The sequence below is a fragment of the Xenopus laevis genome, chromosome 7L (genome assembly GCF_017654675.1).
Source record: "Xenopus laevis strain J_2021 chromosome 7L, Xenopus_laevis_v10.1, whole genome shotgun sequence".
Taxonomy (NCBI): domain Eukaryota; kingdom Metazoa; phylum Chordata; class Amphibia; order Anura; family Pipidae; genus Xenopus; species Xenopus laevis.
Window position 1 is genome coordinate 106,021,895 of NC_054383.1, and position 18,863 is coordinate 106,040,757.

The 18,863-nt window shown below is 38.6% G+C and overlaps 1 protein-coding gene across 3 annotated transcripts in view; it reads right to left on the reverse strand.

The window, feature by feature from the left end:
• tp73.L (tumor protein p73 L homeolog) overlaps positions 1–18,863 on the reverse strand; it is a 105,120-nt gene that overhangs the window by 45,812 nt on the left and 40,445 nt on the right. For all 3 annotated transcript variants that reach the window (XM_018226152.2, XM_018226154.2, XM_018226153.2), the window contains one exon: positions 7,022–7,267. In XM_018226152.2, coding sequence (XP_018081641.2) covers positions 7,022–7,267 — 246 coding nt within the window. The remainder of the gene's footprint in view (positions 1–7,021; positions 7,268–18,863) is intronic.

The window sequence follows — 18,863 nt, forward strand, 5'->3', positions numbered from 1 at the left end:
CTTTTACTCTTCAATGGGGGGGGTTAGTATAAAGCAGAGCTGCCAAAATAATTACTTTTTATTTTTTTTGCCTTTCTCCACACAGCTAGCATCAGCGAGATAACGTCTTGACTGATTTATACCTCCGCTGCTTGATACTTATAAAGCCCTTAAAGTACACTGCAAACTGCTGGCCCATGTGCCATAGAAAGCAGCCACGGTTTCTAATCAAGACAAAGCAGGTTAAGATATATATATATACTATGTTTTTATACATTTCTTTCCACTAAACTTGCCTATTATAGCCTCATGTTTCCTATCCTTGAGTCTCTGGATGTTGATGCACTACAATTATTATAATACTTTCACCCTTGATTATATGTTGAAGGATGCTGGACGTTTGGTCCATCAACATCTAGGGACCCTGGGTAAAGAAACTTTTTTCTCTCTTTAACATTATACAGCTTCAGAATTCCAGAACTCGGAATGATTTCATTATCTCTGCAGACTGCCTTGCATAGTGTATAGGACAATTGTTGCATTTCCCACAGCCACCAGCACCATGCAACTGAAGTTAGAGCCACTTTATTATTATTTATTAAAGTCAAGTTGTGTTTTCTTGAAAAATTTGAGTTTTTCGAGGGTAGTTTCATTTTGGGGGGGGGGAAAGATTTGTTATGCCCCAAAGCTCCTAAAACCCCGAATCTGAAAATACTCCAGCTCAAACCTGTCGAGGTCATGTAGAAGTCAATGAAAGAGATCCCTTTAACCTTTTGAAGATGTTTTTGGTCTTAATGATTTTCGGGTATTTTACAGTGTTTTGCGCTTAAAAACTTGATGAATTCAGGGTATTTTAGGCTTTTTAGCCTATAAACTTTTTAAATTTGAGGTTTTCAAGGTTTTTTAGCTTATAAATTCGAGTTTTTCCCCCGAATTGCATTCAATTGAGTTTTTTCCATTTGTTTTTTTATAAATAAGCAAAGATTCAATAAGCAAGTTGTGAGTTTATTCAAAGTAGAAAAATCTTCACAAAGCTCACGAACTATACCTTTGTTCAATATCCCCCCTAATTTCAGTGACTCTCTGGAATCTCCTGCCATTGTTTCCAACACCACTACCCATCAGTGCTGGGCCAAGTCAGGTGGGCGCCCTAGACAACCTGGCCGACTTTGTCGCCCACATCGTTTGCGCATGCACAGAAGAGAGAAAGCGTGAGTGCGCATGTGTGGAAGAGCGCACGATCGCCATTCAGAAGGAACTGCAGCCACACATGGGTCCGAACTAGGGCAAAGCATCAGAAGAGGTACGTGCCTGGTGCCCTAGGCACTTGCTTCTTCTGCCTACCCCTAGTTCTGGTCCTGCTAGCCATTAGGGGAAATGTAAAACTCTTCCTTTTGAAGCAGTGATCCCCAACCATGTTGCTCACCAACCCATTAGATGTTGCTCCCAGTGGCCTCAAATCAGGTGCTTCTTTTTGAATTCCAGGATTGGAGGCAAGTTTTGGTTGCATAAAAAACAGATGTACTGTCAAAAACAGCCCACACTTGGTCTATGAAATAGGCAATCACAGCCCTTATGCCACTGTAGAACATTATTAATATTCGTGTACCTCCCAAACGCTTTTTACACCTGAATGTGGCTCACAATTAAAAAAAAGTTGGGTACCCCTGATTTAAAGCCAAACTTTATCTTCCCATCATCTGTACATGTAGGCCAGCCCATCTATATCTGCCAAGGCTCATTCTAAGTGGGTGGATGGTACACCATCAGACAGAATTTACAGGATTATCTGTTGAAACCACCCCAAGGTACCATTCATGCCCAGACAGGCAGTGTGGCCAAAATCAGCCAAACTGCCAGATCAAATCTAGACATGTATGGGCATATTAAGACAAATATATAGCAGAGATATTATGGTATAAGCAATGAACAGTCATAAGACCAGTTGTTAGATACTGTGTATATAACTATGAATCATTAAAGTCATTTTGGAAAATATGATGACTCATAAGAAAATTCAGTTAGCAGACTGGACAATCACAGAAATCACACCATTCTTTGATACCATTGTCATATTATAGCTTATCTGAGCCAAAACTGACCAAAAATATTATGAATGAATCAAAAGCCCATAATGTGCAGTACAAGGGAGCCTATTCCTGTCATTTCATGAACACACATCCTGAAAATAAACATTGCACTCAATAACAATATCTGTATGGGTATGACCAAGCTGTATATCTGCAAACTCAGTTTAAAGGACCAGTAAGAGAAATATTTAAATGATTAATTTACTTCACCCCTAACCAAAGACTTGGGTGTATACAGAAAACTAGTACCGACCCCAAATCTCAGCTAAATTAGCCCTTAGAATCCCTCCACGATAATCACTACCAAATTAAACTGCTTTTGAGCAACAAGCCCCATATTTTGGTAACTTATGACTCAGAGTCAGATTTCTGCACAATTTAGTTTACATGACACAGCCCTCTGCTGGTGAATGCAAACACTCATTTCTAGACATTATGGCAGAAAAACATTTCCCATGGTTTATCATGTGAAAACTCCATTGGAGCCTGAGGGAAAATCTGGAATTGAGTTGAGATCTAGCCCTCTCTGAGCTACTAAACCCTTTAAGATGAGAAGTAGAGAAGGCTTTCTTTTAATCATGTGGATAATTATAACGTTTGTACTTTCCTAAAAGTAATCCATCAGCCAATACTTTACACTGTCAGGAAGGCATAGCTGGGTGAGCTTGTCTTTCCTTTATTGCATGTAACACTTATGAACTAACAGTGCTGAGTCGAGTATGAGCTGAGAGATTTCTTGGCTCTGCAATGACATTCTATACAGGCATAACAACACAGACCTGCATAAGAGAAGCAGCAGACTTACTGGAGGCCCCAAAGTACAGAGAACCCAGTGGGAGGAATATACCCCTTTAATATATATTTGTGAAACTGTCATCTTGAAGACACCATGGCAGGCCCAATGAATATTGTGAATAATAAATAATGTGAAGACCTGTAAGTTCTAGCCATACTGCTGTACATATAAGCAGATAAAGTCAAAATATTTAACACATTTTTCATCCATTCTTGGCAACATCTGCTTGTTCAGTTCCACCAGGCCTATTTCCTATAACAATCTGCTCACAATTGTGCTCGCTCAATCCATATAAAGACGCTTCAGTAGATGAGGGTGCACAAACCTGTCTCTATTAGCTTTGAGAAAGTTTTAGGGCAGGGGCACACAAAGCTACTTGGGGAGATTAGTCACCCAGAGATAAATCGCTTCTTCTTCGGGCGACTAATCTCCCCGAACTGCCTCCCTGTTGGCTAGAGTGTAAATTGCCGGCGGGATGGTACTCGAAACACTTCATTTTCCGAAGTTGCCTTACGAGAAAACTTAGGGCGACTTCAGAAAACAAAGCGCTCTGAGTGCCACCCAGCTGGCGGTTTACACTATAGCCGACGGGAAGGCTTTTCGGGGAGATAAGTCGCCCGAAGAAGAGGCGATTTGTTGCCGGGCGACTAAATCTCCCCGAATCTTAGCGTGTGTCACTAGCCTTAAGAAAATGCAGGGATCTTTTATCAAGGGATTTACATATATCAGTGTATTTGTAATGCAAACAGCGCTGTTAAAGCTTCCTGCTAATATGTTTATAATGTTTTTACTGACAAGTAAGCTACCTGCGAATACATTCAATCATCTAGATCACTGATCTTCCTACCTGTCACTTGGACTAAGCAGCACCACGTCTTTTCAGCACATAAACACCAAACTGCACAACTGCATCATTCAGTAGCACAGGCCCTTTCTCAAACTTCCCCGGTACCTTACTGAGTCGCCTGTATTCCTGTCTGCATACAGTAAAAACCCTCATTTCAGGGGATTAGAAAAAATGATGTAAAATCAGAGACATTATGTAAAATGAGGGCAAACTTAAAGGAGTTGTAAATTTTGAATTACTATGAATAAGAGAGTAATATGCATTTTGTTTTCATTTTTTATGATTTGTGGTTTTTGAGTTATTTAGCTTTTTATTCAGCAGCAATTCAGTTTGCAATTTCAGCAATCTAGTTGCTAGGGTCCAAATTATCCTAGCAACCATGCATTGATTTGAATAAGAGACTGGAATATGAATAGGAGAGTGCCTGAATAGAAAGATGAGTAATAAAAAGTAACAGTAACAATAAATGTATAACCTTACGGAGCATTTGTTTTTTAGATGGCGTCAGTGACGCCCATTTTAAAGTGGGAAAGAGTGAGAAGAAGAAGGCCAATAATTAAAGAAAACTATAAAAAATAAATAATGAAGACTAATTAAAAAGTTGCTTAGAACTGGCCATTCTATAACATACTCAGAGTTAACTTAAAGGTAAATCAAGCCTTTAAAATCAGTATTCTGAAATCATGTGCTGTAGGTTCTAGATTCTAGATGACAGTAAATGCAGCCTGCTGATTGGTTGTAATGGAATATTAGGCCTGGGACAAGCTTTCCTCTTATTACATTTGCACTAAAGAGTCAAAAAGCATGCATTAGCTTGGGCAGGTTCTGTTTACTGATCTTGTCTAAAAGCAAACATCTCACTGGTTAATGTAGATTACTACACGTAACACATGTTGTAGGGCTTATTTATGTGCCACACGAATCAGATGCTAATACTGTTATTAATGCCATCCAAACACAATGTCTACTCTAGGGAAAAGGCCTGTGCTGCATATTTGTGCATTATTTAGCTAAATGCATGCTGGTTTTCATGCTATTAGTGCACTGTGAGGAGGCTGATTTGAGCAATCAAGCACATTCAGTGGGTGTTAATCCTGAGTGCAGCTCAGGAGCAGCGCTGAGCACTAACACCTGCACGAATCTATGCATCCCATGCAATACTGTATACATACATCAGTACCTCCTGTACAAATATACCAATTATTGATATACTGGCCCCAAAAATACTTTTTTTAGCGTAAAACCCCTTCTGATTTCAAACCTGCAGTCATCCATCTGGTTGGACGGCACCAGTGGAAAGGAAAGGTAGTAGGTAGTAAGTAAGAAAGAAAAGGTAAGTAGCTTTTGTTATATAGCCATGGTAATCACCGAGTGTTAGAACCCACTCAAAAGTGAATGCCAAAGCCCATGAGCATTGCATGGCTCAAAAGTGCCCACACGGGGGTGCTAACAACATCCAAGTGTTGGGGGGAGCGGAAAGGTTATGACCAGGTTGGGTAGTTTCCTTTATAAACTGTTTACTGTAGCATTTCTTTGATAAGTGACTAACAATGCGGTTAATATGTGCTCATACTGGAAAGTCCCACTGCATGGATGGATATTTATTCTCCTGCAAGAGGTTAGAAAATGATTGAAGCTGATTTTGAATGTCTGAGAATAGTAGAAGGTACTGCCTAAACAGAATTCACTCATTGCGTCAGTAATAGGGCCATAAGCACAGGATCATTAACAAATAGTCCACAAGCCCCATCGTCTGTATAATGATAGTAGTTAGCCTAATGGTTTTGTCTAGAGGTGCAGGGATTGGCAGTTGCCTAAGGGAAGCCTCTAATATAAATATAAATAAACATAACAGGCTCTATTTACTGCAATATAATACAACTTCCTGAGGCACAGGAAAGTCTTTCATGTAACAGTGACACACAATAAACATAAGCATACACAGCATTGTAAAGCCCTGAAGTGAAACCTGTCAGTAGGTTAGTATGTCACAGAGCTACAGCAGCCTCTGATGCTCCCCCCTAAATAGGAGCCATGTACAAGCTTTGCCTGTGTTGGTCCGCATGGTGGACACAGACTGGTACAGGTATGGGACCTGTTATCCAGAATGCTCGGATCCTGGGGTTTTCCAGATAATGGTTCTTTCCATAATTTGGCTCTTTATACAGAAAAACATGTAAACATTAAATAAGCCCAATAGGCTGGACTTGATTCCAGTAGGGATTAATTATATCTTAGTTTGGATCAAGTACAAGCTACTGTTTTATTATTACAAAATAAAAGGAAATCTTTTATATATATTTTCTTTCTGAATAATGGGTTTCCGGATAACGGATCTTATACCTGTACTTTTTGCATGCACATCAAGGAGCCACACAGGATTTTAGCTGGATACTTCAATAAGGAGTGGAGGCTCAGAGGTGAGTTCTGTATTTTTTGAGTTTTCAAATATTATTTTTGATGTTTCACAATGAACAGCATGGAAGATAACAACATGACAGCTACTTTCCTGCAGACGCAAAATCATATAACAAGTAACACATAGTGCTAGTTCAAAAAAAAAAAAAAAATTGAATATGAAATAAAAAAAATTCAAATAAACAAACACATTTCTAATCGGTTATCAAACAGAACATTAACTATGTGAATATTTGAACAAATAATAGAATACAAAAGGGCTGTTGTACCTCTGGGATTCTACCTTAGCCTGGTACCGATACTAAATCAATTGATATCAATTAAAAATGGGAAGATCTGAAACATCTGTAAAGTCCACACAAGGAATGCATTAACTTACATACAGTAGAACCCCTATTTTAAATTTTTTTATGGATCAGAAAAAAATGGTGTAAAATCCAGGAAAATGTTATCATGGAAATGCATTATATACTGGTGGGACCACAATAAATAGTGTAAAATAAGGGTATGTAAAATGAAGGTTTCATTGCAATGATGGAACAGTCCATGCAGTGGTTACAATGCTGTTTGCCTGACATCATTCTGAAGCGACCCACACTACTGTACCTTACATCACACTGACATGGCCCATACAAGGGATGCTTTGCTGCATAATTCACATTCTCCTGGCAGGATGCTACAAGGGATACATTACTCTTACTGGAAAGGTCCATATAAAGGATAAATTATATGATCATTTTGGTATGGTCCACAAAAGAATGCCCATATAAAACTCATATCACACGAGTGACCTCTCACTACCTGTGGACATAATAGGATCTCCTAGCAGGACAAATAACAACACGTTCTTTATTTTCTAAGAGGAATAGAAAAAAAAGCTGCAGAACTCACCGTCCATGTGGCTGACTTGGCTGTACTGGATTGCTGGAATGTCACCTCAAAGTTGTGTGTTCCTGGGTAGTCTGTGTTGGAAGGAATGACGGGAGCAGGTGACATGGCCTCAAACGTGGAGCTGGGCTGTGAGTAGGGGGAATGTGTAGGAACATTCGAAGTATGATCAGGGTTGTAGGGACTAGTGGAGGCCGCTCTGCTGCCGATACTCTGATCCATGGTGTTGTTCAGCAGATTGAACTGGGACTGCAGTAAGGGAAAGGGGAGGAGAAAAGAAGTAAAGGTAAGATTGATAGAAGCATCAGCAGCAATTTAGGACTCAGGGTATCTTATTACAGAATTCTTAAAGGTCTTGCTTGCTTAAGAGACATTCAAAACATTTCCTCAGGCTTTTTCCCTTTCTTTCTTTCTTTCTTTTTTTTTTTTTTTTTTTTAACAGGTCAACACTTGTGAGAATGACAGACTTTGTTGTGAACTCAAATTCAAAACACAGGAATACCTCCATGCTAGCAAAGCGCTGGGATGTGGGGATATGTTGGAACGTTAGCTACTAATTCCAAAAAAACAACTAAGGAACACAGGCAGGAGATCATGTGCATTAGATAAATGCCCATGTTGCCTATCCATTTCCTCTGAGATTTGACATATTTTTTCTTTCATGTAATTAATAATTTGCATTTCAGTTGGGATTTACACTCACTGGATATGTTTGTCCCTAAGTACAAATTAAAGAAAAATAAAACATTGACTAGAAGCAGGGGAGATACAATTGCCCAGTTAATGAAGTGCCCAGTAGGCATCTTCTTTTAAGGTGTCCTTTAATTACACTGATATATACAGTAGCTGTAGGATCTGAAATCCCATAGTTTGGTTCTTTCCATAATTTGGATCACCATTGCTACAAAAAAACACTGAAGGTGGTTATACAGATGCTGACCAGTAGATACAGCAAGATGAATATGTGTATACACATGTATTAACACCTCTATCAAATGAACAAATTAAAAATCAATCCTTAATCCACCTGGATTGCAGAACAGCCCCCTACTGACAATACATGCTCAAATGGCTAAATTATGGAGCTAAATTACAATTCCATTCCTAGAACCCCTTGAAAGCAGAGGGCAGCAAATGTGCTTTGACAAAATAGGAGTGAATGTGGTTTAATTTTCGAGAGGAAAGGGCCACTACGTTCATCAGCATCCCACAAATCAGAAATCACACCTGACCTCAGAGGTACAAGTACTGGAAACACAATTTTCTGCAGTTATTTTTTTTATACTCTTAGAAATAGTTTTTGTTCTCGGAAATTAAGAAGGGAAATATCTGCCTTTTAGTGTACAAAGCCACCCCCGTTCCTTCCTCCTCCCATTTTCTCTTCTTTCTTGTTTGGCCTCTAAACACACCGATAAAAGGCACTTATACTTAATCCTGCTGTCATTGTTTCCCGCTACAATGCACTAAGCATACATTTTAGGGAAAAGTAATTCAATCTCTTTCATGTCTGGAGCCTCTAATCTTAAATTCCACGTGTGGCAAAATACCATACAAATATATTTATATATGTGTGTACGTGTGTATGTAAATATATTTCTCTATATATTTTTTTTTTATATAATGAACCCATTATTGTAAGCATATAATAAGTTGCTGAGGAGTTCCATGACCATACACAGGTCATGGAACTCCGAGGTGACTTCTAATATCCTCATATTTTACAACAGGGGAAACATTATTAATTATAATACACATGTCTCATTGAGTCCAGTGACATCACTAAGCGCCATTTATAACTGATGACATCTCCAAGCACCATTTATAAGGATATAATTTATAATTATTTATGCCTCTTTTGTATTGGGGTTACACATACAATGTTTCATGTATATCTTACTCTTTGTATATATTTTATAAGAAGCACGGAGGCTATACAAACAAAAGGCTCCATAAACACACATTACTATTCTAAGTGAATCTCAACTCCCACCCCCACTGCAATTTTTGAATTAAAATTGGGTTCTCTGTCTGTGCAAGGCAAGTACTGAAGTGCATAAGCATGTATTAAAAGTGCATTAAACAAGTGGAGGCTATGAAAGTAAAAATATAGAAAGCCACCTGGTGGCAGAGAAAGAGAAAGCAGGCAGTATGGGTAATTTTAAACAGAACTAATGCTTCATATTTTAGTTATATGGTCTTGATGTATAGCAATGCATTCAGCTTACACACTCATTACAGCAACTAAACGAATGTGTTTATATGCACGTTTTTATTTGGAGACTGACGTTTCAACCTTACCGAAGGTCTTTTTTAAAATGCACAATCATAAACAGAGATAAACCCTATGTAGCTGGAAAGGAGAGTGAACACAAACTAAACACTCAAAACATAAAATAAAAATATAGAGATGTTGATGCTAGAGAAAAAAATTGTTACCCAAACATATTTATCACAGTTAGATGTTGGCATCATAAGATCACACGTTTGCATCGATATTTAGAAGAAGCAGGAAAAAAAACAGTATGCAGAAAGCAAACAGACAGCTTATAAGGGGCATAGACATCAAGTCTGTGGGTAACACGCACCAAAATTATTACAGGACCAAAAGAAATATTTTTTTTTTCAGAAATATCAGTAAGAGCAAGAGTCTGATGTAAAGAGTTCAATGATTAATCTTTAGACTGACAGTAGTGTTCTGATCTATTTCCTTAAGAACTAGAGTTCTTGCCTGAACCACTAAAACTGACCTGGATGAAAAGTGCATAATTAAAATTTGCAGAAACGAGAGGGTAAATAGCGTTATATATTTGTATTTAATACAAAGATGTCTATTAATTAAGTGGACATTTTGACCCAGGACCCTTTATATAAAGAGGAATTGGTGGCCCCACAGAATAGACATAGGACTGAGCACATCCTATTATAATATAAATTTCTGGCCTTCAGGCAAATTGCTATGCTTTTTTAATGTGTGAGATTAAATGCAAACTGTCCTGACTGTAGAAGTACAAATTTCGATGCAGTCTGCCTTTATTTTTCTTGGATACCTACTAAATAAAAGGCATGAGATTTTCATTGCATTTTTCTGCAAGTATTTTGTATCCTCCAGCTCCAGTAATTAAATTACATACAAGTGTTAAAGAATACAAATATTGGTGAGACTTTTTTTCTCCTTTAAATGCAACTCCCCCCCCCCTTCTTCTACCAGACTATTTTCTATTTTTCCCTGCGTTCCATGGTACTCACACCTGATATTTTTCTCATTTCCAGTTAGCTGTGAGATCCGTCTGTTTCAGATTTCTCATTAGATCAGCTGGGACGTTGCCTTATATGTAGTGTTGTTGAGACTTGCATTTTTACATTTATTATGAATGAGAAGCTGAATTTACGTAGGGAGCAAATACAGCATCCACGAGAATGCATCAAAATCTTTATTACAAGTTCAATTTCTAGCTCTATTAAGTCTTTCTGGCCATTAAAGTCAGTGTCCAAGTGATTTGCCTACAGGCCACCAGTCTGATCAGTTCCTCTTCTGCCAATTCATTATAGTACACTGGTGGATTACACTTCAAACCTGCTGATAAACAAACTTATGATTTCCATAGTACATTAATATTGCTTGGGAATGCTGGGTCATAAACATGACAAAAACTGTATGAAACTTTTCTATGCACAATTTTATTTTGTGCCTACAGAGGATGCTGAGTATACCAGAGACAGGGATTTTACAGAACTGGCTGCTGAAACAGGACAAAAATTTAGGTGATTTTTCCAATCGAGATTTTGATCGAATCCTGAAAAATTACTATAGGTATCCAGAATGCGTAGGACCTGGGGTTTTCTGAAGAAGAGGTCTTTCCATAATTTGGAGCTCCATATCTCTACTAAAAAATCATTTAAACATAAATTAAACCCATTTAGGACTGTTTTGCATCCAATTATATCTTAATTGGGATCATGTACAATAATAATTTTTAAAAACTAGAATTATTTAATTAAAATGGAGTCTACGGGAAATGGCCTTCCTGCAATTGTGGATAAAGGGGCCCTGGACCTGTACAATGTTCCAATAGAATATCATTGTTTTTGTCACCTGAGTAAAAAATAACACATTGATGTGAAAAAGTACCACATTTTGAAGCAGTCACCATGTATAGAGATAGCAGGTTCCTTTCTTCCTGCTCAGTGACTCACACAAGAAAGAATCTTGTTCATTTGCATGTTTGATTTTATTGTACGGGAACTGCCATTTTGCATACATGCTGTTATAACGTAATCTTCCCTGAGAAGTCACATTTAAATGTGGCAGTTAGTAGGTGTTTCAATTTCTGTGTGTACCATAGCTCTTACACTGAGAATGTTAGTCCAGACCTCAAATGAAGCCAAATAAGTCAAATATTAGTTAATGCCTTGACTTCAAATGCAAGAACCGTCAGCAATTATGAGTTTCCTTATTCCAGAACATATAGCCCCAAGTAAGACTTGCTCAGATAATGTTTTCTTGGCTCCTTTAGGTCAGGTCACACTGTTTATTTTGTAAGTGATGTTAATTCATGGTTACAAGCAATCAATTTGGACTTGCCAGCTATCCATGTGCCTTTAGTTGTAAAGACACTCGGCTGCTGTGAATGTGGCTGAGCAATACATTAGACACAACATAAACAAAGTCATTATGTGTTTAGACAAGAAGTGTGTTTTCTCTAGTTCTGCACAGAACAAATACTGTCTGACAGGCAGCCCCACCAAAATATACCATCACCATGTTATAGGGATGCAGCTGAGCAGGCTCCAGAAACAAAAAGGGCTGAAGGCAGAGTAGTGTAAATGGAGCTAAACAAGGACGTGGCTGGGTTAGGTAGTAGCATGGGTAGGTTTTATGCTGTCTAGTTCTCCTTTTAAAAGTTAAACAGTGATTTGTTGTTCCCAGTTGTACCCACATAATCATGGGAGGTCTCTGGTCATACCATTATATAAATGTACAGCAGGACCCTCTATGTTTATCTAATGCAAGAATAAAGATGGATGCAACTAGCATCATAATTTAATAATCAGCCCTGTAGCATCAGTTTATATTACAGGCCATTTTCTGCTTGATAATTTGTGATGATGACCCCTCAGCTCAACTTCTCAACAGCTGCTCAGAGCCCACTGAGCATGTGGGTGTCGCAGACACTTTCCAAGATGGTGACCCCGTGTGACAAGTTTGAAGTCCTGGATCATTGCTGCTATTGACAAGCTGAAACTTTAGGCTGGTGCTATAAGTGCAGTAAATAAAATATGGCATGTTTCACCATATTCAGTTTTAGGGTTTAGTTGTACTTTAACTTTTAGTATATTATAGAATGGCTAATCTAAGCAATTTTTGGTTTTCATTATTCTTTTTATAGTTTTTGAAATATTCTTGTGACTCTATCCTGCTTATAAATGGGGGTCACTGACCCCATCTAAAAGCAAATGCTCTGTAAGTTTACAAATGTATTGTTATTGCTACTTTTTATTACTCATCTTTCTATTCAGCCTACTCCTATTCATATTCCAGTCTCTAATTTAAATCAATGCATGGTTGCGAGAGTTAATTGGACCCTAGAAATCAGATTGCTGAAACTGCAAACTGGAGAGCTGTTAAATAAAAAGCTATTTAAAAACCACAAATAATAAAAAATGAAAACCCATGGCAAATTGTCTCAGAATATCATTCTCTACATCATACTAAAAGTTCATTTTAAGGCGAACAACTCTTTTAAAATGAGGTGTGATTTGGTAGAGCAGAAAAACACGGCACCCCTGCCTGCCAGCAACCTAATTAACATAACACTTTTTAAAGAGGACCATGTGTTTTTCATCACAACCATGACAGCACCCAAAAGGGCAAATAGATGCTAATGCAACATGGAAACGCCACTCATAAGTGTATAGTATCCTTGCAGAAAAGGGAGGCTCTGGTCACACAATAAGATCAAATTGATGGAAAAGATATGGAAAATAAATGCTACTGACAGTGTAAGTCAAAGTGATTCCACTTTCCTGCCTTTTGCACTAATTAATTGTAATCAAGCCATTCCCAGCCTCAGTGTCCCTAGTGTAATATCACTATGGTATCCTAACTGGGTGCATTAAAGGATTATTTTAGATCTAAGAATCCTGGCTGAAACAAGCAAAGGAGCAGTTATATTTTTTTCTATGTTTGCAATACGTTTAAGTCACTGTGTATAGCAATGGTGCTACCTTTCTGTGACCAAAATCTGAAATCATGCTACAGGCTGCACCGATTTATGTGCAACCCTATATACATCTACAGGAATTGCCTTTTGGAATATGGTTTACCTATTTGCCTAGGGTACCGTTTTAATGGTTGAGTCAGATTCACTGATTGAATAGATTAATGCAGAGACATAACTTTTTCAGCTAAAATCAATGTTTTCACATGTTGGATGCATTCTCTGCTGCCAAAAGTGATAAAAGAGACTGGTGTGGAATGTCCCATCTGAACACAGGCTGCTATTGTGAGACAGCCACGCAGGCCTCTTGACAGCCTAACCTCAGTTATTTAAAAGAGAAGATCACAGGGTTGTTAGATTAACTGAATATTAATCATATAAGCAAATAGACGGGAGACGTTCAGGACACATTTTTCTTCCAACTGATCATTTACAATTGCAGGCACTATTGTTTTTCATTGTGCCAAACTAGACAAATATGTCCTGAAGAAGAGGGTTGTTTTACCTATAAATATCAGTTGTAAGAATCTGTGGAGACACGAGGGACCTGCCCCTTATTTGCTTTCTAATTATCCTTCACTTGAGCTTTGAAAAGCTGGGAGGGATATATTCGTAGCTCACGGCTACCACTCACAAAGCCATTTATCAGTGTGGTTATCAGGGGCTTAATGACAACTGGTAAATATCAACCTTCACAGAACTGGCTGAACTACTTGCCAGGACACCTATTGATACTCTCCCAAATATGGCTGCATGAATTTCCAATGAATTTCCAAAATAGGGGTGAATTTATACAAGGGGTGTCAACAGCCCTGATCTATCAAAAGGATTCAAAAGAAAGTATACCTTATTCTAAGTATCTTTTATTTAGCTGACAGTACGAAAGTATTATAGGACCAGGAAAGACAAATTTACTCTTTTCCTTGTATGTTATGGTCATCAAAATTACAGAAAAACCCTTAGGGTCAGGCCACACTGGGCGTTTTGGGGAGATTTGGTCGCCTGGCGACTAATCGGCTCGTTTTTGCGGCGACCAATCTCCCCAAACGCCTTCCCTCACTCTGCGCCAGCTAAAATGAAAAAAACGCCAGCACTAATCACATGCGGCGATTCGTTATCCGAAGTAGCCCAAAGTTTCCTCGTGAGGCATCGCCCCGTTTGATTAGCGCCGGCGTTTTTTTTTTTCATATCCAATTTATCCTTACAACTCTTTGTATGTTCTCCCTATGCTTGTGTTTGCTCCATGTACTATGGTTTGAGCCTATACTCCAACAACATATAGGTATGATAACTGGCTCCTGCTAAAATTAACCATAGTTAATGGGGTCCTACCATATGCACTAAGTTTACGCAGCAGTAGTAACCCATAGCAAACAATATGATGTTTGCTTTTAAACAGAAGACCAGTAAATGCTACCTGCTGATTGGTTGCTATGAGTTACTGCTCTTGGGCAAACGTAGTGCCTTTTATTACATAACCCAAGCTCCACTGGGACAGGGACTGGTGTATAATCTCTGTGCTGAGAAATATTGTTATTCTTTTAGAAATAAATACAGTAGAACAGTACAGTCATAATGGGTATACACTGCAAAGCCTCTTGCCTATTATAGAGACGGGGGCCTTAATTTTCAAAATCCAAATTTTTCTGATTATTTTAATAATTATAGTCTGACCAAACTAGAATCCACGATTGTACCTTATTTATTATTTAAAAAGCACAATTTAATCAAATCAGGCAGGGTCGGACTGGGGGGACCGGGGCCCACCGGGACTGTCGCCGAGGGCCCCCCTCCGGCCACCCGTCCCCCCACTGTGACGCGCCGGCTCAGCAAGGAAGCCGCTCGGTGCGCATGCGCAACAGCGCCGCTTGGCGCGCATGCGCAGGCGGCGCTGCTCAGCGCCGATAATTTTTTTTTAAATATAAATATTTAGAGAGGGGTTCTGGCCCGGCGGGGGCCCATGAGGGTCGGGGCCCACCGGGTATTTTCCCGGTGTCCCGCCGGGCCAGTCCGACACTGAAATCAGGGACAAACACAGAAAAATTTAGCGAAAATCCGAATCATAATTTCTTCCGACTGTTTTCCCAAAAAGCCCGTATTTTTTGGATTTTTGCCCCAAAAGTCCAAAATAGTATATACTACAGAAATTTCAAATAGGATAGGGACCTCTCCCATTGACTTACATACAACCTGGGTAGGTCTGAGATGCTGGATTTTTGGGTTCTGACTTTGTTCCAACTTTGGGGTATAATAAATCTTTAAAAATGTGACTTTTTTCTTTGCCACTAAAAATTCACATTTTATAGCAAAAAAACCTTGGATTTTTTGAGTTTTTGGCATTCAGATTTAATATATAACCCTCTAATTGTCCATAGGAGGCACTCAGGCTGCTCAGCTGGAGAACACATAAGACAGCAATTGAGGTGACAGCAGAAGTATTTGTGTATGTGTGAGAACATAAACTTAAAAAAAAAAAAAAAACTTATTGAAAGTGCTATCACTGTAATATCTTCTAAATAAATTCATTTGAACAATTACACAAGATGAGACCTGCCCTTAATCTGTGGGCTATTACTTTAAATATTTTGTTTATCACCATCCTCAGATGATGTTCCTGCAAGCCAGCATTTGAAATCTGCACAGTTCAAACACATCTGCATTCTTCTAGACCACAAGAATGAACGTTCCTGGCAAGGGCAATAAATATTTCTTCCTAAATGGAGTAAAGACAAACCTGCCATTTACTCTGTCACTGTGCAGATTCAACCAACACAAAAGTGACTGCTGAAAATCATTTTATTATATCGTAAAGTGCTATTAGGAATAGCCAGTGTCATGGTGTGAGTGAATAGTGCTCACTAACTCCAGCTCAGTTACAGTTGCCCCTATGTGGTCTCAAGTTTCGACTCTGGGTGCATGGGACATGGGGCCAAGCCAAATGGTAGTGGGGGGAAAGGGTGAGGGTTGTTTTGCACAGGCCCAACAAACCTGCAAACGTAAGACCCTGGGTGATGCCGGTGGCTAGATCAAGCAAAGTTCTACTCATTTGGAGACCTCACACAATGAGAGAATCTTTTTTGTGTGTGCCAAGTTTAAGAAGCATATACAGCTAGAAGGGCAGGTAGGAGCTGTAGCTACAGAGAACTAGTAGAGGCACAACTGTATATCTCTCAGTACCAAATGGGGGCAGCAAATTAATTAAAGGGGTTGTTAGCCTTTAAATTAACTCTTAGGGGCACATTTACTAAGCTCGAGTGAAGGATTCGAACTGAAAAAACTTCGAATTTCGAAGGTTTTTTTTGGGTACTTCGACCATCGAATAGGCTACTTCGACCTTCGACTACAACTTCGACTTCGAATCGAACGATTCGAACTAAAAATCGTTCAACTATTCGACCATTCGATAGTCTAAGTACTGTCTCTTTAAAAAAAACTTCGACTGCCTACTTCGGCACTTACCGAGCACCAATGTTAGCCTATGGGGACCTTCCCCATAAGCTTTCTAAGCTTTTTCTGATCGAAGGAAAATCGTTCGATCGATGGATCAAATCCTTCGAATCGAACAATTCGAAGGATTTAATCATTTGATTGAACGATTTTTCCTTCCTCGTTCAATCGAAGTATTTGCGAATATCGCAGTCAAAAAGATTTTACTTCGATGGTCGAATATCGAGGGTTAATTAACCCTCGATATTCGACCCTTAGTAAATGGGCCTCCCCGTGTGATGTAGCGAGTGATATTGTGAGATAATTTGCAACTGGTTTTAATTTTTTCATTATTTGTGGCTTTTGTGGCTTTTGAGTTATTTTGCTTTTTATGCAGCAGTTCTCCAGTTTGCAGTTTCAGTAATCTGGTTGCTAGGGTCCAAACTAATTTGAATAAGGAAATGGAATATGAATAGGAGAGGGCCTGAATAAGAAGAGTATTAAAAAGTAGCAATAACAATACATTTGTAGCCTTACGGAGCATCGTTTTTTTTTATATGGAGTCTGTGACCCCATTTGAAAGATGGAAACAGACAGAAGAAGAAGGCAAATAATTCAAAAACTTTAAAAATTAAAAAATGAAAACCAATTGAAAAGTAATTTAGAATTAGCCATTCTATAACACACTAAACTTAACTTAAAGGCGTAAGGTTTCACATACATTTCATCTTTCTGTGATAAATATTCCGTAAAAGGGGAACTATCACTATTTTTCCAGTTGGGCTCCTGCATAACAACCCCCTCCAGCCAAATGCAGAATCATGCTCGATGGAGGTCAATCTGGCTCCACTAACCCTATGGCATCTGGATGGCAGGTACGGAGGAAGAAAGCAATTTTAGGGAGTCCATTTCATGTGATTAGGAAGGAGGCAGGTGGACTGTGTAGGTGCCCTACCTTTTAAAATGTAATGGGAAGGTTTAGTTCTCCTTTAAGAAATACAACACTTTTTTTAGCAAGGTTTGGGGATAGTCTTCCTACACTCCTTCCTTCCTGGTCTCAAATTATATAAATAGTCACTGATGTGGCAGTGTATACAAATAGGCCTGCTCTAATGAGATTTCTGGGAAATAATTCCGCAGTCTGGTCCATCATCTAAAGTTTATAGGATATATTTTTTCCCTCAATGCATGGAGGAACTATTTTCCCCCTGATCATTGAGTGTTACTCAGAAGGATCAGTGTAGACAGCTTTATTGTGTATGCTGAAAGCTACAAAATGTGGCATTTATCTATGTCTGTCAGTCTTTCAACTAAGGGGCAGATTTACTAAGCTCGAGTGAATTTTTGAATCTGCCCCTAAATGTACATTTGTGCTTTTTGGATGTTATCTTTTATCCAATGTATTCAGCGGTTAAATTCATCCTTAGCTTATACCTGAATCCACTTCCTATACAGGTTTTATTTACAAATGTCTTCATTTCTTCGCTTTTACCTTTTTGTCTCCTTTATTTCAATTAATTTCATTAAGTGCATTATCCTGAAAAGTGTAATTGCCTTTCTGAACTCCTAGGAGACTTTTATAAATTTGCTGCTCGTATTCTAACCGCGCTTAGCCAAAACAAATCTAATTGCTGATTGGTTGCTATGGGATACTTGCCCGATGCAAAGAAAGCCAGACTTTATACTAGAGACAAGCTGAATTTTTCCAGAAGTGGAGAACATATTGCTGTGTCACTGACAACCAAGCAAACCCCTTACTGTAGAAAATAAGGTTCTTCTAGCTGCAGGAGGAACAGGTGAGTGGAACAGGTAATAACAACCCACAATTCACTACGAGAATCGCACAGGGTCAGCCATTAACCACCCAAGATAGCATTAAGGTCCTTTACCTACACTTTTTTTTTTTTATTGTGGCAACCGATCAATGCTAATGGTTACCTAGTGCATTCTGCAGCCTTAAAGGAGGAGAAACACTATATAATTACCCACCATAATCTGAAATGATACACTGTAATATTCTCAAAGTAAAACAATAAGAAATTAAAGAAAACAAAAAATATAGAGAAGATTTAGGGGCCCGTTTATTAACCTTTAGTATATTATCGTATGGCTAATTATAAGCAACTTTTAAATTGGCCTTCATTATTCCTTTTCATAGTTTTTTAAATATTTGCCTTTTTCTTCTGACTCTTTCCTGCTTT